General features: G+C 35.0%; 1 protein-coding gene across 9 annotated transcripts in view; it reads right to left on the bottom strand.

Moving 5' to 3' along the window:
• The window catches only part of LOC128868315 (matrix metalloproteinase-14), an 89561-nt gene that overhangs the window by 31944 nt on the left and 31028 nt on the right, over positions 1 to 26589 (bottom strand). For all 9 annotated transcript variants that reach the window (XR_008455093.1, XR_008455094.1, XM_054110256.1 and 6 more), the window contains exon 2: positions 14000 to 14410. Coding sequence is in view for 7 of the 9 variants with exons in the window: in XM_054110256.1 (XP_053966231.1) it covers positions 14000 to 14251 (252 nt within the window). In the remaining 2 variants the exon portion in view is untranslated. The remainder of the gene's footprint in view (positions 1 to 13999; positions 14411 to 26589) is intronic.

Here is a 26589-nt window from a genome sequence, read left to right as displayed (position 1 = left end):
AGTATCTGCTTAGAAAACCTGCTCTGATTTCAGCTAAGGCTGGACAATTGCAAAGGAAGTGCTCAACTGTTTCTTCCTCTTTCATATCTGCTAAATAGTCAATGACCGGTTATACAAGCCACGGTCTTCGAGATATCCTCTCTTGAAAGGCTAAGCAGTTCCTTTGTCTTTTTCCTACTAGCGGCCGCAGTATCTTAGCTGTTATGCATGCGTCTGCATCTTTCCTTGTCCTATTGGTCTGTTGGATAATGTTATTTTTAAATATTAATTTGGTATCCCAACGGTTCAGCGGTTCCCCCACAAGGGCCAGAGCCAATAATCGGAATCAGTTCCGCAGGAATCATGAATTGGATCAGCGATTATGTAGGCAATCTACATAAAGAGCGATGGTCCGGTCTAGAACGCCGCAGAACTGCAAAGTGTTTTGTGATAAGTCTGAACAGAAAACTGTCAAACTCTCTACTAAAACTTGGAAGGAAAGACGTTCGGTTGATGGTCGGTATCAGTACAGGACACAACCCATGGGGTCAGCATATGACCACCATTGGACTCATGGAGGACCCAATGTGCCTGTCGTGCTTGGAGGAGGCGGATAGCACTCAGCACTTTCTTTGTGAGTGTCCTGCCTTTGCTAGATCACGGCTAAGAGTTTTGGGTTCTTATGTCGTAAGAATGAGTAATATTCGTTCCCTAAAACTGGAGGATATTTACAGATTTGCCAAAGGATCTGGAAAACTCTCACAGGACTAACTATCTCCATCTCTGTCTCTATTCTTTAATATTTCTTTCTCTGATACTTTTCTCCTTGCCTCTTTGACTATCTACCCTCTTTCCAGAGCTTTAAATACAATGGGCTTTTTAGCCTGAGTGTTTTAGGAGCCACCAAATCTCAAGGTGCTCCTTGGCTCGACCTTTTCAAATTTCAATATCAATTTCATCCCAATGGTACTTCTATCGTTAATCAGTTGAAGAGTTTTACCTTTCCTGTTTCCTGGTTAGCTCATTGGCTTTACAAATCCTCCATATCTCTGTGCTCCGGAACACAAATAAGGCTGACTAAATACGACACTATTATCATTTAGGCCTGCCTGGCATTCCTTTGCAGCCTTTGATCTTAGTATAGTTGCATTAATTCATTTAATAACCGCCTGGCTATTCGAGAATACATTTATAGTAGTTTTTGTTACGTCTGCCGAAGGCGAGTCTAGGAATTGACAATGGCAAACCACCGAGTGTACTTCTGCCATGAACAAGTTACTCAAAAAACCATCTGCCGTTCGGAGTCGGCTTAAAACTGTAGGCCCCATTCTTAGATGTGTGCAAAAGATCATAGATTTTTTGTCACGATAACGTAGCATCTGCAAAGTTGTTATTGTAAAAGAGTTTCTGGCCTGGAACTCATCAGATTTGAGGGATTGCATATTAAGAGATCCAAGTATTTTGGACATTGTCGTAAGTTTTTCTTAAAATTAGTGTATTTATAGGCAGGTTTGAGTATAATAAGAAGTAAACTGAAACGGTTTTTGAGAAAAAAGTAATAAGTAGAGATTTATTTATTTATTCATTGTTGAAAATTTTGGTATACAGTTTTTCAAAGTGAAATACTTTTTTGGTTCTTTTTCACTTTTTTTTATTTTTTAGTATAAAAAACACTTTTTAAGAAACGTTTTTTTCGGGAAAAACTTAATTTTTTTTGTTAAAAATTTTTTGTCGAAATTTGTTTGGAAGAAAACTTTTATTTTTTTCTTAAAAATGTTTTGTAAAATTTGTTTATAGTTTTTGAAAAACACTCCATCTAAGATTAGTTTCTTATTTGTTTTATTATTAGCTGAAACTAAGCTCAGTATTTATTGAAAGTTTCATACCGCAATACCCATAATATTCTGAGTTATGTTAAAATACGACAACGAACCAGTGGAAAATATCTATCTGCGTCTATCTGCTTACGTATTTACGTAGCGACGTTTCGCTCGATTTGCAAACAGTCGTAATACACGAGTACGCATACGAACGCTTCAGCAGTATTTTGCCCTATATTTTATTGTTTTATTTATTGCTATTTTATTGATCAATTTCCAGTTCTTTTTTGACAGAGTGTAGACCACATTTTTCACCATTTGTTTTTAGCAGTGTTTTACGTATTTAAAAAACAGAGTGGGGATATTTATAATAATATGCACATAATATTTAAGTGGCGATGCGCATGCGCTATTGCGCTGTTTGCTTATTATATTACGTTTTTTCTTGAATACGCACATAAATACAATAAAATATTTTCGGAAGCTACGAGCGTAAGAGAATTTGGCAGAACCATCATTGACGTTTATCCGCCTCTGACGACTCTCTAACAAACGCGCGGTATAAAAAGAGGCTCCTCTGTGCGATTCCATGAAAATTAGCACGGGCGGTGCCGGCTTAAGCTTATCATATTTAGGCGCACTGTTGCATGCTTTTCATGCACAATTTTTGCCGTGTGACTAGTAAACTACAAATTTATGCGTATACACCTGTGTTCACAATAAAAGCAACGCGACATATGAGTATTGCAAAGTTTTGACTATTTATTAATTTTTTATTACATAGTTTTTTATTTTTTTTTTTTATAAAAATATAGTTCACACAACAGCAAAAACCATATAACTCAAATTTAAACTTTTGAGCAAAATTAAAAAAAAAAATCATTAAAATCAGAAATTTCAAAAAAATCATCAAAATTCCAAACTTTTTGGCCAGAAGATTTAGAAAAATTCTGTGTGAGCAGTTTTGTAGCCATTTATTTTTTTGTAGGATATCGTATTTTTGATATTTTTAGCAAACGAATGCGTGAATGTTTTTATATGGAAAAAATACCTAAGATCGTCACAAAAAATTGTAAAAAAACCAAGCGATTTTTGAACCACTTCGAACTTGCACCTTATCACAGACTTTTTCTAAAAACTCTCACTAAAAGTGGGAAATTTTGTTGAAAGTTTGCTGAATTTTTAAACATTTTTTACGAAGCTTGAAACTTTGAGTTACACGGTTTTCGTTTAGTATACACTTATAAACTTATTGTTATAACAAAAATAAAAAAAGTTAAATAGTAAATATATAAATGGTCAAAACTATGATATACAACTACATGTGCCTACATAGAGGGCGCGTATGTATATACACATGTACATATGTATATGTAGATAAGATTAAGCTTCACCTCTATATACTAGTTGCACATACCTACTAAAGGGTGTGTTTTTTAGAGGTTTGGTTTTCAAATTGGCACTACTTTTTTCGTAGATGGTCTTTTTGACAGCTGTCACTTGATTTATGCTCAGTTTGGTTTGCCATTTCATAATGAATAGACTTACACCTGAACAACGTTTGCAAATCGTGCAAATTTATTACGAAAATAATGGTTCGGTTCGCGCGACGCATCGCGCGCTGCATCCAATATTCGGTCGACATAATCGTCCATCAGAGTCACTAATTCGATTAACCATGGATCGGTTTCTCACCACGTTTGCTCTAGTGGACAATACGCATCCTCAGAGACGTCGTACAGTGCGCACCGAAGACGCTATTGCTGCTGTGGAGCAGAGTATCGAAGAAGACCCGAATGAGTCCATCCGCCATCGCGCGCAGCAATTGGAGATGTGCCCATCCACTTTATGGAAGATTTTGCGGAATGATCTTGGTTTGCGGGCCTATAAAATCCAACTCGTGCAAGAATTGAAGCCGAACGAGCATCAAGCGCGTCGCACGTTCGGTGAATGGGCCCAAAACGAGATGGCCACCGATCCCGATTTTCACAAGAAAATTTTGTTCAGCAATGAAGTTCACTTTTGGTTGAATGGGTATGTCAATAAGCAAAATTGTCGCATTTGGAGTGAACATAATCCACAAACCATTGCTGAGACGCCGTTACATCCTCAAAAAGTCACTGTTTGGTGTGCTCTATGGGCAGAGGGAATCATTGGTCCATATTTCTTTAAAAATTAAGCCGGCCATAATGTTACAGTCAATGGAGAGCGCTATAGAGCCATGATTAATGACTTTTTCGTGTCTGAATTGGACGATGTTGATGTGGACGACCTTTGGTTCCAACAAGACGGCGCTACATGCCATACAGCCAACGCAACAATCGATTTATTGAAGGAAACTTTTGGTGAGCGCATTATCTCGCGCCGTTGACCTGTGGCGTGGCCTCCAAGATCGTGCGATATAACACCGCTGGACTATTTCTTGTGGGGCTATGTGAAGTCGCTTGTCTACGCAGATAAGCCCGAGACGATTGACGTCTTGGAAGAGAATATTCGGCGCGTTATTGCTGACATACGGCCCCAATTGCTGCAAAAAGTGGTCGAAAATTGGGCCTCTCGGCTGGAATTTATTCGAGCCAGCCGCGGCGGCCACTTGCCCGAAATCATTTTTAAAACATAATGGCAAACCCTTATCTTTATAATAAAGCTAAATTCTTGGCCATAACATTAAATAATATACGTTTAATTTCATCTTGAAAACCTAACCTCTAAAAAAACACCCTTTATATACTTATATATCTACACTTTGTATTATTCGTTAATTCTGGCTGAGTAGATGCCTTCTTCTTCAAAGATTTACTGCACTGTTTCCTCTACTTTTTTGCCACTTTCTCTAACAACTCGTGTTTGCATTAGTTTCTATGTTGTACAATAATATGTACATAAATATATGTAGTAAGAAAATATTATAAATAAAAAAGTTATAAGTATGGACTCACGTGCCTAGCAAAAGTTGTATGTAAATATAAACGTGAGTTGCCAGAATTTTTGTCAGTACGTAGACGCCGGCCTGGCGGTAGAAATTGATTGGGGTGTTGATTTTCTGTGTGAACCATAAAAGGTCCAAACGGTTATTTTAAGCAAGCGGACTTGTGAAAGATTTTACTTGTCATTTTTGTAAAACGAATTCATTTGTATGGAAAAGTTAAAAAAAAAACGAGATCTAAACCTGCATTTAATTTAAGAGATATTTGAGTGTTAAAGGAATTAAAATTAAGTAAATGCAGTCGAGTGTGCTTTACGGGCCTCGAAATTTTGGAAACCGTTCAGAGTTATCTGTTGTTGTTGTTCAAGTGGATGAGTATTTCTGCTGAAATAATTCTATTAGCGACTAGCGGCGTGTTATAACTACTGTTCTCGTGTGATGCCTTTTTTCGGTTATTTTTTGTTGAGTCAGATCTATTTCGTGAGATTCAAGTATTTTTTATCTCTATGCCGAAGATTTCATTTATTTGATGTAGGAAAGGTTTACCGAAAGAGCGAAGTCTAACCAGATTTGGACATTCGCTTAAATAGTGGAAAAGACTTTTTTCACCCCCTCTGTCTGACAGCTTCTGCAGATTTGATTGAAAGGAAAGTTAAGTCTGGCTGCATGATTCCCTACCTTCCAACGACCTGTTAGGGTTGCAGTGATACGTGAGATGTTTGGAAGAGAGCATCCAAACGGTCATGTTTTTCTTGTTGTAGTGCTACATGCACTTTATTACTTCCACCTTCTTTCGCCTAAAGCATAGTTGTGTGAATCAAGGGATGTTCTTATTGTATTGAATGGAGTAGTAACTGCCACCGCCTCGGTTATGTCAAGTGCTGAATCTTTTCTGGCTAGCTCGTCCGCTAACTCAATACTCTCTATGTTCCTATGATCGGGAACCCATATCAGAGTAATTTGAGGCCAATGACCAGCAATTCTAGTTTATCTCTACAGTCCAAAATTAGTTCGGCTTAAATGGAATTGGAATCTAAGGCCTCGACAGCTGCTTGACTGTCTGAAAAGATAGCTACTATTGCGCCAATTTTTTGTAGTGTTTTATTAATTTGCATGCTTCTCCGATTTCTAATAACTGCTGCGTGCAGGGTGTTGAAAAATGTTATTTTTAAAAATTAGTTAGGCGCGAAAAAATGTTTGGCACAAAAATTTAGTGCACCCATCACAAATTTCTTAGGATGCCCACTGGACGAAAACACAAATTTCGTCAACAGTGATAGCAAAAAAATGTCCTAAGTAGTTCGATATATACATATATACAAACATATGCTCGCATAAGTCATAAACACTTGTATGCATAATTCTGATGCATTTGGATTCAATGCCTATGGTGGGATTTAATGCAAATTAGTTTGAATAGCCAGCAGTGAAGTAATAAACATTGCATTGTATGTAAAAATTATTTATCAAGAAATTATAAATTCGTGGAGCAGCGCACATGCCCAGGGCGGGTACAAAACAAATTGCGGCGATCAGCTTGGGTGTGTTTGTCACGTGCTGTTCCGTCAGCTGTCACGACTAATGGCGCCTGATTGACTAAGCAGATTAAATCGAAGAGAGAAGTTTAAGCGAGTTTTGTTCTTGTTTTGCGTGATAATATTGAACGATTCTCAAGAATATGAAATGCCCATTGAGGCAACGAATCACATACATATGACACTTGACTCATTTGTTGTGAGTGGCCTGCAGTGTACGTTGTGGTCCATTAATTAGTGAAATCTCGTGCAAGTATGTGACAAAAGTTTCAATGTCAACAACGGGTGGACTACACATGCCATTGCCCATGCATATGTATGTATGCACATATATGCACTGGAAATATTTTTTCTCATACATACACACATACATATACGCATGTATGTAATTTTCTTTGTAACCTGCAGCGTAGCTGTTCAGCGCATTTTATAAATAAAGGTAATTTGTTTCTATATTCACGATTAGCATAGCAACTAAATCTGAAATAAAAAAGTAAACGAAAACAAATAGATAAAAACTCATTAATTTGCGACAGCGCATGCAACAATCATTATGCACAGAAGTTTTCGTGCTAAGCGCTTGTAATATTTTTATTCGCTTCAAGTTTATTAAAAAATAAAAATTGCAATGCACTAACGAAAATAACACACAAACACAACTGCGTATATATGTATAAGTAATATGTACCTGCATGTAATTATGGACACATGACACACTGCTCATCACTTGAATAAGTTGAATGATTCAAAATCAACAGGATTGTGTTGCGATTGTTTCCAGTTAAAAGTTAGGTTAGGTTTTCGTGGCAGTCGGTTCGTAACACTGGTACCACTGTGCAATACGGGAGCCTCAGTGTTTATTCATATTTGAAATCATTTAGACGCTCTTATGAAGCGTAGGATAGGTTTTATCCCGACACCGGATAGTTTCGATAGAGAGCCAAAAGAGTATTTTCCTAATAACTTTGCTCTACTCCTAGATAAGGCTGGACAATTACAGAGGAAGTGTTCTACTGTTTCTTTCTCTTCCTCGTCCTTACAACTTCTGCAGTATTCATGAGAAAATACTCCTAGCCTAGAAGAGTGCCTACCAAGCAGCCAATGACCGGTAACACAAGCCACGACCTTTCCTCTTGATAGGCAGTACAATGGTCTCCTGACTGAGTACTTGGACTTGTCCAGCGCCCCACAAATCTAATTCAAATCAATCCCTCTTGCTAGATTTAGCAATTCTCTTGACCTTTCCTTATCTATTTTCGGCTAAATTAGCCTGCTTGTCACACACTATTGGCCTTCTGGAAAATATTATTTTGTATCTTTAAATTGTAAGTTGCTATGGGAATTCCAATATTGCCTCTGTTTTCAAGCAGAGTAAGATTAGTACCCTTTCTGACTAGCTCAGCGGCCTAGCAATTTCCTTCAATATCTCTATGTCCCGATACCCATGTAAGACTAACCTTGAAGACGTTGCTAATATCATTCAAAGCTGCTAGGCATTCCTGCGCAACCTTTGACCTTAGCATACATAGCTGCTTTCATTGATCTGATGGCCGTCTGGCTATCCGAGGAGATATTTATGGTAGTTTTTGTCACGGCGCGTGTGTTAAGGTATACAGTTACCTCCTTCATGGCTAAGAATGTTGCCTACAGTCGTCCGGAAATGGAACAGATAATTCTAGTCCTAATTCTTTTGAAAAAACTCTATACTCCTACTTTATTTTATAGCTTGGGCCCATCCGTGTAAAAATTTATTTCCCTTCTTCGCCATGACTTTTGAGTTTGCCACTCTTTTCTTGATCGGTTGTTAGTCTTGAAGAGTCTGTCGAAAGTGGGTTTAGGGGAAGAGTCTTGATTATACAATAACTACTCTTAGTAAGTAGTATAGAAGCATGGCCGGTTATGGAAAAGTGTACTTTAAATCAGTGAGCACTTGGATCTTAGCTAATATTTAAACAAGAAAGTATACGTACAAGGAAAAAATTATTCTTATTAAAAACAAATAATTTTTAAAATCAAATATCTCGAAGACGGTTGAGTGTTTTACATGATGCGTATAACCAAATTAATGTGAAAGCACCTAAATAATAATATTTCTAAGTATCCAGCACGACTTTCTCCGTAAATCTGTATGAATGTCTGTATGTATGCATATGCATGTAAATAAAAAGGTGACCGCTTGCACCTGCATACGCAATTACGTTTACGAAAAATTAAGTGTTTATCTAAGTCTTATGACTCACACCATTACTTCGAAATGATTCATCAATACCTCCCTTAGATATACGGGGCCCAACTGTGAGATACAAACAGTGTGAACATTTAAATTATACAAATGGCGCTTCGTGTGTTTACACGTACAAATATGTGCAATAATGTGGTAACTCCCTACAGAAAATCTACTCTCTGCAGTATGGGCGGTAGCGTTTACTGCACTTTCCTCGCTAAAATCAGATGTGAATTGTCAGGTCATGAATTCAGTCATGAATGGTAATCGATCGAGAAAGCGATTGGTGGGATAGTCAAATAGAAAGAAATGAGAGAAGAGCGCTCTGTATTTATCTCGTCTTGTATATGCAATATAAAAGAATGACACGAACAGAGTGAAATAGACAACAAAAAAATGTATGCTACAGGCGAAGTAAAATAAAGGGGAAAAACATAAAATACTACACAAAAAATTTTTCAGTGCTCTCTGTTGTTGGAGTAGTAGCAGAAAATTTGGAATCGGTCGAAACGCTACTTACGAAATTATTCATGTGTACTCCAGCCACCGTTACTACTCTCATTTTTGCTGCGCTACTACTCCCATAGCTGCTACCTGAGCAGTGTTCGTTTTTGTTTTGAATGCTCCGATTTACACACAGATCCTTCCGGAAGGAAGACATTGGAAATTCTCTTTTGATGTTTCACTGGTGGTCATACGGCAACATTTGTTTTTGTCAACATTTGTTGCTTTATATAATACTTGCATTTGTTTAAGTTTAGCAATAGAAATAAGAAGCACAAAGCGTGTCCCCCGTACGGGCAAGAAAATACTTCCCTTCCAAATGCTTCCCTGTGTAAATTGCGACTTGGATGCATTTTGTATGCGGTTTTGCGGTGTTACACCGAAAATGCAACCGGCAAATTAGGTATATCCGTATACTGCAGGTTGTATGTATGGTTGAATACAGCACAGAATTATATTTTTATTATAGTTCCTGAACCATAAAAACTTATGCTAAAAAACGATAAATGTATTATATCTCGGCTATTTTTTAAGCGTTTAAATATTAAAATTAAAATCGTTCAAGGTATTTTACAGTGCACTCATGGGTTTTGATTTATAGATTTTTATATATGTACATTTTTTCTTCTTATAAAAACAATGTCGGAAACAGAGGCATTCAACCGGGCGGGAAGGCATATAACTTCAAAAAAAAAAAAACGAAACGATGATTTAAGTCAATTAAAAAAATCACAGCCCTAGGACATGCCTGCGTTACATTCATTAACAAAGTAACTGTAATTCAGTGCTATTGCGCACTGAAAAGATGGTTTCAAAGCCAATACCTATGTAATTTAATTATTTGGATCTCTACTTGCTTAGATGCGGCGATTGTGTGAACGACTCTGCCAGCACAAAAGCACAGTCGTCCCTGTCACACTTTGCACTTTTTCGCACCAAACTTAAAGTGGGATATTTAGAACCAATGCGCTTTTGAGACTGCTTTATTTTCTAGTTTTTACTGCCGGGTTTTTGCATTTCTGTCGTTCACGTTAATAAAATACTTGCATTTGTCCTCAAAAACCAAACAAAAAAATGCACCGCAAATTTCACACTCAAACACACCCATGCACAGATACTCGGACACTTGCATGCATACTCATATGGAGTTAATCGGAAGTGGAAATTTCTTAATTACATTTAATAAATACTTTTATATGCTCTTACATACACACACACTTATCTGTATGTCAGTCGATAATTGTATTAGCTGGCCTTGCAGTGCAACATTGTGTTCTGGCAATTTGTGATGAATTTTAGTTGAATGCAAACTAATAGAAAGTCTTTTAGTATAAATACATTTAATAGCTCTGTTTATCAAATTCTCGGAACACAAAATGAATCAACAAATCTGAAAGTTGCGATCGTTAGGTGAATTGTTGGAATCAGATGCTACCAATCGCCGCCCTTACTCGCTTATGCACACATGAACATATATGCACACACATACATCAACATAAGTACATTGTTATGAGCACATGTAAATATGCGTACATACATACTTACATATGCTAGTGTATGTATGAAAGGTCCAGAGTTAATTAATGAATTATTCCATACTTGATTGCCAGCATTTAATGTTAATAAATAAATATTGATGCAATATTCCCTTTTCAAAACGATTACAAAGAATAATTAAATCCCTTTCCTTACAGCAAATTAAACACCGGCATATATATACATACATATTAATACTAATCATTGTATTTATTTTATTTTCCTTCATGGAAAGTTTAACGTTTTTCTTGAGAAATATTCGATTCGAATAAATATTTTCAGTTCTGTAGAAATATTTATGTAACGAACTGATCTAAGTAGAGACCATTTCGCCATTGTAGTTTACTATTTTATTTATTTATTTATTTATTCATTAATGTCTAACAAAATTCAGAACAGACATTTAAGAATTAATTTAAAACTACAATACAAGAATTTTAGAATATTTAATATTAAAAAGTGTAGTGCAATTAAATTTCAACATAAGAAATCATTAAATTGTTAAAAAACAAGTTAAAATTGAACTTGAACGAGATTAATAAACCTAAATAAGAAATATTTACATGTATTTGAAATACCTGTTTGGCCTTAGAAAGTCCAAATTCAAACAGCTTGAGAGATAATTAAAGTCAGGCAACAATTTAACGAGTGGCGTATTAGCACTAAAAATCTTAAAACAACGAAAATTTCTGCAAGGAACATTAAACTTAATTCTTTCTAGAAAAGCCAGGCAGCCAATTACGCCATTAACGAGACCAAAGATAAATGATACTGCCTGAAGAGTACCTCTGTCTCTTAAAGGGAAAAGACTAGCTTATCGACAGCGAGATTCGTATGATGGTTTCGGGCCTGAGAAATTTAATGAATGTGGTGCGAAACGCGCAACACATTTTTGAACCCTTTCCACTCGATTTATATGGACTGCAGGATAAGGTCTCCAAATAAAAGAAGCATAATCTAATTTGGACCGAACAAACGCAGAGTTAAAATATCTTACGAGTATATGGGTCAGTTAAGTGCGATGAATGATGTCTTACAAAATCGAACATAAAATTGAGCCTTGAATTAACGAAAACCCTTAAATCTTTCGTCACACCAAACAAAGGAAGATATGAATAATTAATATGATAAGAGGTATTAAGGGGGTTACAAGCTTGGCAAAAGTGATTTTATCAAATTTTTCAATTTCATTTTCCATTTATAACATTCTTTTTCATTTAAGAAATAGACGATTCATAACGCACTAGAAAAAAAATTATTCAGCTCAGACTGTTGGGCGGCTGAGTGACTAGAATTTCTTATTTCAGCATAAACTTTTATATTATCAGCATGCAGAAGAAGACTAGCAAAAGAAAAATACAAACAGACATTATTAATAAACAAAACAAATAACAAACGTACAAAAATACTGCCCTGAGCTATACCAAAGGTGGCAAAAAACTGTTTCGAAAAAACCCCATCGATGACTACTGCGCTGCACCTCTTTATTTAATGGTTCGACAACTTTAAGAGGCACAACTATTTGCCAATGCCTTGAAAATTATGTACATACAGATGTGCACATAAAAGTCATTACATTTTTTAGTATAGATATAGTGAATAAGATTCCTAGTATAATAAGCGGAATTGGCTCAGTTTTTATTTAGGGTTTGGGGTTCATGTGGTGCCTCCAACGAAAAGAACTTGCAGTCCAATAATATTTTTGAGCAAAATAGGATCATTTACATCAATACATATATAAGTAAATGCAAATTTCTGAAATAACTGTCAAATATAGCCTGCGACAAGTATAGTATTTTTATAGTGTCCACTGCGTATACTTTATTTCTTAGGAGGAAGGAGTTCAATTTTTATTCTACGTTTTATAAGATAGCATGAAGAATGAAGTTGAAAAGTATGAAGTAAACAAACATTTTTCTTAATAGTTGGACAAATCTCCTTTCGTTTGATATGTCTATTAATATCCACAAGTCAGTATAAACATTAGCAAATAATACAACATTTTATTTCCTTAATTGTATTACTATTACACCTGAGGAGTTTATCCACTTTACGACTTTGAGTTGACAAAAGATTCTTTAGCGAATAATTATATTCCGCATTCTGTAAAAAAAAACCCTTCTGAGTATGTATTGGGAATTACGTATTTTGGTGTTTGGCCGAATTTCTCCTACTGTTCTTACGTCTGCGAACGAAAGCTGATTTTTATTGGAAGCGTTTTGTGTTAGAAACTGTTTACCATTGCCTGTCGAAGGTCGTCTGCTATTCAAACTATTCGAGCTATACGAAAATTTTCTATCGTTCGACCTTCCAACAGACATTGAACAAGGAGGGTTCCACAGAATGGTAATCACACACAAGCCAATTCGACTATGATGAGTAGTATTTGACCCACTTATATTTATACTGGAATAATTTTTTAACAGCCATATTATGACCTGGTCAAAAATATGTTTCGCTTATGTCAATTTCACATTTTTACTTCTATGAATTTTAGCGTGTAATTTTCGAAGGCTGTTTTATTTACGATTTTAGTTGCTTTGGCGAAAGTTAAAAGACTTAAAATCATGCCATGTTTTAATAAGTGGGACTTCTTACTAATGAAACTGAAAATAATGTATACAGAGGGTGTTTTTTTGGCTGCATGAGAACTATAGATATCGATAACTATGGTTTTGCAGCTTAGAATGGCAAATTGAGTTGATATTTCTGTTCAGTGAGGTTGGGCAAGCTATCAATGGAAAATAAAATAATAAAAAATTGTTCGCAGTTCATAGAGCACTGGCCGCATCATCGGCCCCTATTTCTGTCGAAATTATGAGGAAGCAGCTGCCGTTAGAGTGAATGGCGAGCGTTGTCGAGCCATGCTAACTGAATTTTTTGTTTCCAAAAATTAATTAGCTAAACATTGACTACATTTGGTTCCAAAAAGACGGCGCAACTTGCCATGCAACGGGCCTAACAATCGATTTATTCGACTGATCGAATGAATCATGTAATTCGTAGCCTCGTGCTGGATAATATATTCAAAAAATAAACGCCATGAAATTATCCACCAGATTAGAATAAAAAAAATCGTTCCAATAATATTTTAATTCCTTAAGCTTTAGAAAAACACCCGATCTGCTTCAACGACTTTCGAATAAAGTATTCCATACAATTATAAACATCTTGTGTAGTGAGTGTACCAAAATAAAATACTAATCAACAGGCTTGCATTAGACCTTCATGCGTTTACCATATCAGCTTTCTGCAGCCCACTTTGAACACATTATTCTATTTTTGGGTTAATTACACGATTAATTTGTTACAACTTTGTTTCTCTATGCAGCTCAAAATGCAACAGGATGCAGTGGTTTCACGTAATTCTTCTTCCAAATTTGTTGGCTTCATTTTGCGCAACACCACAATTATCACAGTCACAACTTTACATATGTTTGCTTCTAAAATATGCTCTAAATCACTAAAAACTCACCTCGGCCTGTGTTGTTGTCTGTATAGGACTACTGGTGACAGTACTGATTACGGCTAATAATATGGCTAAAGCTATGAATACTGAATACTGGTGGCAGGAGCAAATTTTGTTGACAACTGCTTCCACTGCTTGTCGCCGTGAGTTCTCGCTGATCGGTGTGCGACTTCGCCTAGAATTGATTGACCAGTGGTCCACGTGCTTTAACATCGGACATGCTGCTGTATCTCCTTTCCTTGAACTGAAGTGTAGCATTATTTATGATTCCACAGCCACTATTACGAACTTTGAGCAATTGGAAATGTGCACAACTTGTTGTATTTGGTTCAGTCGAGAATTTACGACAAAAATAACTTAAGGTTGGATTTTTTATTCGATTTGATTTGCTGTGGTTTTTCGATAAACAATTCGGATCTGAAAAAAATTAAAAACATTGAGTTGAGTAAACTTGTGGAATAGTTTTATATCTATGTTGGTATATTTCGATGCTTCTTATGTGTACTTAAATTTCGATAAGATTTCAATTCACATATGCAAATTTGACAAAAAAAGTGTGCAAGTTAAAATTGTGGGCAAAGGTTTTGATAGAGAATCCTAATTAATTGGGATCTTATAAATTTAATGGCGTTTTCCATTTTATCAGATGAGTTCCAGTTTACGAGATAACTGCATTTGAAAATTTCACTTGGGACCACTGAGAGCTCTTTTAGAAATAAACGTATATCATAAATTTTGAAATCGAAAAACATTTAAATCTTAGTGTATATAAAGGATTTTCTAATAACCATTGATCTTTTACGGGAAAAGTTTCCGAACCGTGTTATTTCTCGAAGAGGTCATCCCAATTGTCCACCGAGATCTTGTGATTTAATACCTTGTGACTTTTTTCTTTGGAGCCACGTGAAAGCGAAGGTCTACGCCAACAGCCCAGGGTCGATTCAAGACCTCAAAGATGGTTATCGAGGACATAGGGCAGCAACTTTGCAATTCGGTTATGGAAAATTTCATGAAAAGAATATTGTCCTGTAAGCGTAGTCCTAGTGGTTATTTGCCTGATGTTATTTTCCACTATGAACGGAATACCTTGCTCTTTATAATGAAATAAACATTCGATCATTTATATTAAAAAATAGCATTTTTCTTTGAATATCAAAATAACACCTCTCATTAAAAAACCCTTTACAATTTACGATGCAACAAAAAAAAAATGGTATTGTTAAGTGTATTTTTTTAATTTTTTTTCAGTATTTTTGAATTTTTTCTTTTTCTTATTAAAAAACCCTTTACAATTTACGATGCAACAAAAAAAAAATGGTATTGTTAAGTGTGTTTTTTAAATTTTTTTCAGTATTTTTGAATTTTTTCTTTTATAAAATTTTATCAATTTTTAACTTTTTTAAAGTTAGATGGATAGTTAGGTGTTTAATCAAAAGAGGTTTAGGAAACTCATGACGCCTAACAAGGATAATCTGAAAATGCACAGGCCATTGCAGATTGCGCGGTCATTTGCGCAGGATTGGGATATGGTCCACTGACTCTTGTCATTTCTGCGTCCATCCCCCAACGACTCCAATACACCTTCACCTTGAATGTGGCGATATAGCGCGGAGAAGGTGAGATATTTTGGCCAATTTCAGTTAGAAGAAGGGCATTTACGTTCAGCGCAACCCAGCTCTACATATCGTAACTTAAATAAGGAAACTGTGTTTGGATAAGGTACTGTGCTGAGTAGAGAGCACACGAGACCACGGGTTCGAAAAGCAAACCTAAAATATATTTTATTCTATTCCATTCTAATACTGTGAAATTCATCATAATTAATCACTTTAGAAGACTTTTTAAATGCGACTAATTTTACGGAATATTTTTTTATATCACCTCTAAATTGACCAACATTTATTTCGTATACTAAAAAAAAATTTTTATTATGAGCCGCTTGCCATTCTATTGCATATATGTACATATGTATATGTAAGTATGTTTAATGTATGTACACACACATATTTAATTAGATGGGTAACCAAACGCACAGCCAAACCCTCAAAGTAACTGCGCTTATTTTAGCCATGTCTGAAATAAATAAATGCGATGCAGTTTGCTGTTGCTTTCATTTCAGCGGTTTTTAGGAATGCTATAAATACAGACATGAAAATAGGTGAAAATTGCCTCCTTTACTGTTGTTGTATTAGTAATTGCATTGTTTCTTTCTTTAAATAAATCGTGCATGTCTTGTAACTATGTCCATACATGTTCAGATGTGTGTGCAAGGGCATATTTTAGCAACGAAGGGATGTACGAAGCAATCCGATAAAGCAGCCCTCACCCACTTGTGGGCATCAGATGAGGGACATTCTTAAGCGATTGCGGTAAAGATATGCAATTTTTTTGTTGCTTTTAATGAAAAAGGAATTTTTGTTAATGATGGTTTATTATGAGAAACTTAGCTAAGAATCAGGCAAGTAGTTTTTTCGTCGAAGAGGTATCATTGAGAGAAGGCCAGTTAGCCGAAGCGAATGAGATCATTTACAAGTTTGCTATAACAATGCATACAAATAATTTTTTGTAGTTGATGTCGTCTTTAAGATGCCCTTACTCGGATTAATAAAGGCACCTTTGAATAATTTACTGATTGTTTATTAATCAAACCACTACCGCAACTGCTTCGCTTGAGTATGAGAATAATTCTAATTCTTCCTACTGTTGCTTTTGCTGCTATTTCTGTGGTGTTGTTGCTATTGTTTTTGCTGCTAAATTAGATTAATTTTTACTTTGAGTAGAGAATTTCATTAATAATGAATATGCTGGCTCTGCAGTTCGTGGTGGTCGCATGAGCTTATGGGAAATAGATAAAATACTTGCCTTCCTGGGTTAACTTCCAAATACTGCACTAATTGAAAATTTCAATACAGAGACATATCAATGGACGTGGCGGCTTAAAATCTTGAAGCTTTACTCCCCGATTCGCAGCGAATCGGGAATGAATGCCATCGCAAGAACGAAAACCAGGGGAAAAAACCATACACCATTTTTCAATGAGAAAGAAAAATACTGCTGAAAGGTTGTTCATGACGAAACCGATTTCAAGCGAAATATCTTTTTAATGATCATTGATTTGTTTATTGTAGGAATTTCTACTTGATTTTTTGGTACCTCTTCTTGTTTGTGGCAAATCGAAAAATTGGTTGAAGATGAGATTTCGAACTGTAGTAAATTTCATCAAAAAATATGAACCAGATTTGTCTCCCGGAATGGGAGAAGAAATAATTACTTTGAAGGGCAAACCTCCAATAAATCTAATTACTGTCAAAGATATCTGCAATGCTAATTTCGAAAGGGATCTGCTAGCGATTGTTTTACTGAATGTTATTTTTGGTTTTTCAAAATTTAGAGATCATTTTGCAACGCAGGTGACAGGTCACTGTAGCTAATGCTGAAAGTTCAGTGTGTCAGAGTAAAGAACTTTCATTGCTCGCGCTCTACACCAGAGCGTATTTCAGAGCTACCTGTCGGGGCGATTTCATATGAAGAGAACAAAGTATTTCGGACATTGTCGTAAATTTTTCTGAAAATTGGCTTATTTGTATATGGCTTGAGTATAATAAGAAGTAAACGGAACATTTTTTGAAAATCAATTTATTAAATTTAATTTATTCAGTGTTGAACATTTTGGTATAGAGTTTGCGAAGTGAATTATCTTCTGCTCTTTTTATCATTAAAAATGGTTTGTTTTTTAATTTTTTACTCCGAATATTTATTATTTTTTTTTTTCTAAATATTTTTTAGATATTTTTTTTCCAAATATTTTTTAAATTGGGAAATTTTTGGGAAAAACTTCCTTTTAATTTTTTTTTTTAATTTTGGGAATAAATTTGTTTGAATTTTTTTTTAAATTAAATTTTTTTATAAATACAATTTATTCCATGTTGAAAATTTTGATATAGAGTTTGTAACGTGAAATGTCTTTTGTTCTTTTTAACATTTAAAAATGTTTTGTTTTTTAAATTTTTAGGATAAAATAGTTTTTAAAAAATTGTAAATAAATTTGTTTCAAATTTTTGTTTTTTAAATTTGGGGAAGTATTAAAAAACATTTGGTTTTTTAATTTTAAGGATATATTAAAATTTTTTTTTAATTTTGGGGGAAAATTTATTTGAACTTTTTTTAAAAATTTAATTTATATATTATTATATTATATGTTCCGTTCTTTTTGACAATTAAAAATCTTTGGTTTTTTAATTTTTTAGGATAAAATACTTTTTAAAAAAATTGCAAACAAATTTATTAAACAAATTTTTTTTTTTAATTTTGCGGAAAAATAGTTTTTGATACCTTCTTTTTGATGGCCCTGTTTAAAGGCAAGTACTTTCGCATTATATGTTTGCAAATATGCCAACTGTTTCTTAAAGTAAATGAACGTGCGCCGATTGGAAATTTTTGTTGTTTTAACTGAGCCTAAAAGTTTAACTAACCTTGGATTGTTGCCAAAGGCTGCATTCAATTCTAAGCCAAGCCGTGATAATATTAAATATGCATTTCAGAGGTATAGCTGAATATTAACCGCTAAAAGCTGCGATTATACATAGGTGCCGAACCATAGCGCCTTAGCCATAACCGCAGCCGTATGTCTCTATTAAATTTTGGTTTTTCTCCGTAACCGTAAGCAGCTGTGAAATACTTTACATTTGTTTTGATATTTGCAATACAAATTTTAATATTAGAAATGAACGACGAGAAATGAATTAGCTCAGTTGGCTCAATGTTGGCATTAATTCTACTTCAGTATCAGCTGTTTATGGTCACTGCATGATTAATCGACAAATGCTGTAATATTGCGGCTTTGGCTATGGTTAAAGCTATGGTGTTAGGGTTACGGCACCATTAATTGAAGCTTAACCATTTGCTATGTGCATCCATAAAATTATGTAAAATCGATCAATTGATAGTTTTGACGAAATTGTGACTGCTACAGAATATAAATTTTAATTTGTTTTACGCCATGGCAAAGTCATTGCCAAAGCTGTCAGGTTGCAATGAACCAAAAGCTATGCCGAACTATTTTAGCTTGATTTTTCCAATTACAATTGGACATTTTTTTTGTAATATATCGATTTCATATATTATATTATATGTAGGCACTACTGCTACTGCTACTGGTCCAACTTTGTTCTGTGGGCGACATTGATTTCAATTTAAATTAAAAAGTGAATAATGTGCACCTGCTAATACACAAGGAAGCAAAAGTTTCCATACAAATGTGAACATCCTTAATGGATAAACGTACATACTTTACAACTAAAATGCGGAATGTAACGGTGCACGATTTACATATGCATGTATGCACAATACATGTATAATTAGGAAAAATGTGCACACTAGACAAAGGTATGTGAATAGAAAATGCTCTGTTTGAAACTCAGCCAGGTGTAGGAAGTTCCATGCTAAATTTCCTGTTTCGCGTAAGTGGAACAACTGTTACTTCGTTTAATGCTGTTACTTCGTTTAAAGAGGCGAAACACTTGTGCTTTAATTGAAGGAAAACAAACAAAATTTTAATTTGGCCAAAATTTCGACACTTTATTTTAAGTTTTAAATACCAATTTTATTCACTATCTCGCCATTCAACTTCAGTTTTTAGCGCTCAATTTAACTTTATTTCAACTACTGCGTTTTCACAACATAAATTACATGCAAATACTCCTTGGCGTGCGCCGTAACCGAATGATTTGTGCGTGGCTACCATTTGCCTACCAAAGTTCGAAAAAGCTTCTCATAAAAGAAAGCATCTGCTCTTCCGAGGCGGCATAAAATTGTAGATCCCTTCATTTGCGGAACAACATAAAGGCGCACATCACAAATTGGAGGAAGAGCTCGGCTGAACATCTAACAAAGGATGTACAGAGTTTTTTTATATGGAAGGAAATGCTTAACAATTGCCACAATCGCTGGAGGCAGTTACATATCTGTAGCATTAGCAGGCAGACATGGCCAGAATGGAAAATGGGTCGCACTAACAATCAACTTAACTTTAATAGGAACGACTTAAGAATATTAGTAGGAGTCCTATCTGGGCACTGTCTTATAGGAAGGCATGCCAGTATAATTGGGGCACCATATTTTGACTTTTACAGAGGCTGTCAGGATGTAGAAGCGGAAGAGACAGTTGAACACCTTCTATACGAGTGTATGGCTCTGTGTAGAAGAATATTTAATTTGCTCGGAATCGCTTTTTTGGACAGCATCGCGCATCGCATGTTGTATATATGAAACTAGCAAACCCGGCCCCCTTCGCTGGGCACACTAAAATAGAATAGATATGGTTTAGAACAGAAAATATATGATTTTCATATTATTTATTTCTTTATTCTTTATTCAAGCGCTTTGGCATAAACAATATTTTTTGTTTTTCTATTTGTTTTTGAGTAAATACAAAATATAAATTGAAAATCAGGAAAAAAGAAGATTGTTTTTAAATTTCAAATCAACGCATATGAATAAACAATCGTCTTTTTTCCTGATCATCCATGAATTTTTCGTTTCAATTTATATGTTTTATTAAGCATTGGAGCTTTTTTAACCATTATCCATTATCCATTTATATTTTTCAAAAAAAAAAAACAAAAAAAATTTTTTTTTCACGAACACATAATTTCATTCGGATTTCACATTAAATTCTCAAATTTCGTAAGAAATTATTCACTGTTCCAAAATCCACTCCAAAAAAATTCACAAACAATTTTTACATGTTGCACTTACGTTTTTTCCTTATGGCATCCAAATCAGAAAGAAATATTGACACATTGTAACTCACACTGTCAATTTGACAGTTCAGCTCCGGCCCAAGCGTTAAAAAAGTAAGCGACATTATGGCTGGTTCAAAAGAACGCTGTACCCGTTGCCAGTGCTCCGAATTACAACCAAACTTTACGAAAACCATTTTCAATACTTACTTAACAATGTGCGTAAGTTTGGTTTAATTCGGTGCAAAGACACGGCGGGTCCACGTTTTGGCATATATTTCGAAACCCCAGTCATCAATAGGTATGAAAATTACCCCGTATTAAAGCACTTATCAACAGCTTTCATTTGATACCCATATTGTACATACACAACCAAAGGTTACCCGGGTCCACGTTCTGACCTATATCTCGAGACCCCAGTCACGGAGCGGCATGAAAAATACTCTGTACTAAGGCATTCACCAACAGCTTCAATTTGATATCCATATTGTACAAACACATTCTAGGGTCCACGTTTTGGTCTCTATCTCGAGACCGTAGTCACGGAGCGGATGGAAATACTCTGAACTAAAGCATTCACCAACAGCTTCCATTTGATACCCATATTGTACATACACATCCGAAGGTTACCCGGGTCCACGTTTTGACCTATATCTCGAGACCCTATCTACCAATAGGTATCCAAACTATACGGAAACCATCTTCAATACCTCCTTAACAATGTGTGTAAGTTTGGTTTAATTCGGTGCAAAGACACGGCGGGTCCACGTTTTGGCATATATTTCCAGACCCTAGTCATCAATAGGTATGAAAATTACCCCGTATTAAAGCACTTATCAACAGCTTTCATTTGATACCCATATTGTACATACGCAACCAAAGGTTACCCGGGTCCACGTTTTGACCTATATCTCGAGACCCCAGTCACGGAGCGGCATGAAAAATACTCTGTACTAAAGCATTCGCCAACAGCTTCAATTTGATATCCATATTGTACAAACACATTCTAGGGTCCACGTTTTGGTCTCTATCTCGAGACCCTAGTCACGGAGCGGCATGAAAAATACTCTGTACTAAAGCATTCACCAACAGCTTCAATTTGATACCCATATTGTACATACACATCCAAAGGTTACCCGGGTCCACGTTTTGACCTATATCTCGAGCCCTATCCACCAATAGGTATCCAAGCTATACGGAAACCATCTTCAATACCTTCTTAACAATGTGTGTAAGTTTGGTTTAATTCGGTGCAGACACGGCCGGTTAGCGAACACACACAAAAAGTTGACTTTATTTTATATATAAGATTTTTTTCAGTTTGTGTCCGAAAAATCCAAATATCTTACGGAACCCTATTTTTTTCCAAAATAAAATGTAATCCATGTTACTCGTGGATGATGTAGCTTTCGAATAGTGAAAGAATTTTTAAAATCGGTCCAGTAGTTTTTGAGCCTATTCGTTACAAACAAACAAACAAACAAACAAACAAACAAACAAAGTTTTCCTCTTTATAATATTAGTATAGATTAGCTATACTAACTAGATTTATATAGTCCACAGGATGGTTTAAAGAGGACCAAGTGGGGTAAGAATGGGATAGTTCCGGTGGCATCACAAAAAAATGGACAAAAATCAACTAAAATTTTGAGCCACTTCAAATTTGCTCTTTGGACTATAATGAGCTATAAAACTGTATGGGTTATAAAAATTCAGAATAAAGAGTTAGACATTTTGAAGTATTTTTTTGATATTTGTTAAATTTTAGTGATTTTTGTATAAAGTTTGAAGCTTTGAAATTTATTGTTTTTGTTGTAAAATGAGCTAAACTTTTATAGAAACATAAAATTATATATATATTTTTAAAAATTATATAAAAAAATAGTTAACACTTAATAATTCATCGCCCTGCTATAATTTTGAACACGGCTGTACATATGTAACACTTCTTATAACTTCGTTATATATATATATATATATTTGGCACGTACACCCTTTTTGGGTGTTTGCCGAGCTCCTCCTCCTCTTTGTGGTGTGCGTCTTAATGTTGTTCCACAAATGGAGGGACCTACAGTTTCAAGTCGACTCCGAACGGCAGATATTTTTATGAGGAGCTTTTTCATGGCAGAAATACATTCAGAGGTTTGCCATTGCCTGCCGAGGGGCAACCGCTATTAGAAAACACGTTTTCTTAATTTTGGTCTTTCACCGAGATTCGAACCAACGTTCTCTTTGTGAACTCCGAATGGTAGTCACGCACCAACCCGATCGGCTTGGCAACTTCGTTAACTGCTTATAGGTAAATATGAATGCACATTTTTATAAGAATAAAGTTTTTATGTGAAACATAACTGTACACGTTTTTATTTTTGATGTTTTGTCATTGCTCAAACAAGTTTTCCAACAAGGCAATGATGAACAGCGCACGAAGTTAAATGAATTTTCAAAATTAGTCAACTGAGGACCGTTGTTTTCAGGTTTCCGTTAAAATTTGTTTTCACCAGATATGGTGAATTAAATAAATAATTAATGTAATGTTGAATTTATCTTGTCGACTAATTGTTCTCAGTGCTCACATTAGCAAAAAATTGTGAAAACGGCCGTAACAGTGACGGCCGACTGCTGAAAGTTTTGCAGCACGTTAAGCTCCTCTATTGCGAGTTTCTAGACCCGACAATGTGCATATGGATGTATGTGTGTATGTATTTAAATAGTTGCTTCATGTGCATATTAACGGAATACATAGTCGTGTGCCATTGTGGCATTTTGGCTTTATCATAACGGTAATATCTAAACAGTGATAAATATGTACTTATTTCAGACGTTTCTACTAAAAAACACATTCAGGCATTCAACTTAAGTCGTATGCTTATACACATAAGTATACATATGCGCACACACACACACACATGCACACCAGTAGAGTGTGTCACGGGTCAACGTTGCTGAATGTCTCGGACGCCGTCAATTCTATGCTTTGTTCTTGGCGTGCGTAAATCAAAAAGGAGCGCCAACGTTTTTGTCATTCGCATTCACACAAAGCAGCAACAACACCAGCCTATACTGATGCCTGAGTCACTTACTATAAATTGAATCGAATTGTGCATGGATGCCATACAGAGGTACTTATACACACACATTCATACAAAGGTGTAATATTTTATATGCACACATATACATATGTACATATACTCGTATGTAGGTGCCCTGTAGGGAAGAGCCAAACTAGTACGTAAACATTCTAGACCAGATACTGGTGCTTAATAGCAAAAATTGAACTAGTTCGTTATGGCCCAGAATAATACCAGTTAGTTGACTGTTTTTAGCATTTATGAATATGTAGTTAGTGATGGGTATATTTATTTGAAAAACACTCTATTAAATAAAAGCAACAATAAATTAATATTTGCATAGAATTTATACCCTCTATGTGCAGCCTCGTATCACAAGTCTGTAAGATTAGAGAAACCGATTTATAGTTAATATTTTTGCACTAACTCAGTTTAAGCTTTGAAACTTCAGAAGAAATAATTATTATACTTTCGGTAATGTTGGCGATGAATTACCAAGTTTTAACTATGTTTTTTATTGTTTTTATAAAAGTATAGTGCATTCTGCAACAAAAACCATAAACTCAAAGCTCCGCACCTTATAGAAAAATCACAAAAATTTAACAAATATCACAAAAAAAAAAAAATACTTTCAACTCTTTATACAGAATTTTTAGAAAAAAAATTCACAAATATTTAACAAATATCAAGCTAAAAAAAAATTCTTTTTGCAGAATTTTTACAAAAATTCAGGTCATGAAGTTTTATAGCCCATTATAACGCAAATTATAAATTTCAAGTGGTTCAAAATTTGCATTGAGTTTTGATAATTTTTTTTCGTTGTTGTGCATTTCCTTCAATAAAAATAAACTCCTGAATATCCTTTGTTGGATGTTCGGCCGAGCTCCGCGTTCAATTTGTGATGTGCGCCTTAAAAATAGTTATAAAAAAACTTATTCCCAAGATTTTACGGAAGGGTCCATTAAACCTTGTTTTCGTCTGAGCTGTATAAGAAGTTTAATTTTAATGAATGAAAATGTGGTGCCTCGAAACCATGCTATGTTACAAATAGTGTAAGTTTCAACCAATTCTTGCATGTTTAACCAATTACTGTATTTCAAAGAAGTTTCATTTACTCACAAAAAAAAGAATATTTTGAAACGTTCGAATGAAATGGCCTGGCTGTTTTTCTTTTATATTTTAACTACCTTTTTTTGCCTTTAGCCACTTAGTTTTCCGACTGGTCACAATCATCGCGCAAGAGTGTCCCGTTGCTCTTTTGACTGCCAGTTACAAGCCAAGGATGATAGGTAAGAGGTTTGCTCATTAGGAATGGTGAAAAAAAAAAATTTGAGGGGAACTTTGGATTCCACATCATTCGTTTTGTGTTTCACAAAATTTAGCTTTAGCTTAGTGAAACACAAATCAAATGACGTCGGCATATCTGTACACCTCTAAAAATCTTTTCACTATGGTTACAAGCCTACTTGGCATGAGTGGTGACTAGGGTGGTGAGAACCCAGCATTCAGCCAAGTACGCTGATCAGGTACATATTTCATGTCCTCAACAGTGCGTGACTACCATTCGGTTGTCTCAGGTTCAAGTTATGAAACACCAAATGATAGAAAAAGTTTTCACTAATAGCGGCCACACCTCGGCAGGAAATTTCAAACCTCCGAATGTACTTCTGCCAGGCTTCGGAGCCGGCTTAAAACTGTAGGTCTCTAAATTTGTGTAAAACTATCAAGTCGCACACCACAAATAGGAGAAGGAGTTCGAAGCAGGAATAAAGGGTGTAAGAGTCAATTACATATATATATTATATATAATATATATAAATGCACTGTTATTACAAGAAAAAAGATAGAAGACGAACTGTTTGAGCTAAAAAGTGCGCTGGTATTATTTTAGTTCACAACTAGTCTTTTTCCTGCAGGGTACTCATGTATATTGCGGTAGTATTTCATTTGGTGTTCTCTTAGATTTATTTTTATGCGGTTATTTTTTACTTTGTAATATTTTAACCTTTGATATATTCTCTCTTGACACGTTTGTTGACACTTTGGGTTGAGCGATTATAAAAATATAATTAGTGCAAATTAAGTGACCCCACTTCTACATACATATGCACACAGATAGGTAAGGACATATGTATATATATACGAATTTAAGTGCACATATTATTATATATATGTATGTGCGGGTAAACAAAGTTTAAAGCCAACTCATTGTTGGGCAAATATTAAAAAAATAAGTCACCGAAGCATGAAACTCCATGTTTCCATAGCAAGTACCTATGTGCCTACATATGTATATGTATGTGTATTCTCGTACATTTATTTGTAAATATTAAATGTAATTAGTGTATATGAATGTATGTACACACATATATTATGTTCATGAAATTATATTTGCAAAATGTATTATTTTTAGTTGAACTACTGCAAACTGGAATGTACATATTAGCTATTGGCTACCTCAGTTAGGGTCGGTACCAGTCCGCGTCAGTCTACAAAAAAATGCAACCACTCGAAAATAAAAAAACTGGAAAATTTATAATTCTTTTCGAAAATTTATAATCCTTTTTGTATTCGATAATTCAGTAACAATGCGATAACAAGAACAAAACAGTTGAAGTTTAACCTCATGTGGATCGAAGTCCCTATTACAGCTTGAGATTTATTTTTCAAATATAAAGTTTCAAGTATTTGTTCGTTTCGGAAAAATGACACCAAAGAATCAGAATAGCGCTCCGTGAAATATGCAACGCTTCCGAGCGCCAACCGAGATTCAAAATCTGCAAAC

The sequence above is a fragment of the Anastrepha ludens genome, chromosome 6, assembly GCF_028408465.1.
Source record: "Anastrepha ludens isolate Willacy chromosome 6, idAnaLude1.1, whole genome shotgun sequence".
In the NCBI taxonomy this organism is placed as follows: Eukaryota; Metazoa; Arthropoda; class Insecta; order Diptera; family Tephritidae; genus Anastrepha; species Anastrepha ludens.
This window is presented reverse-complemented; position numbering and strand designations above follow the sequence as displayed.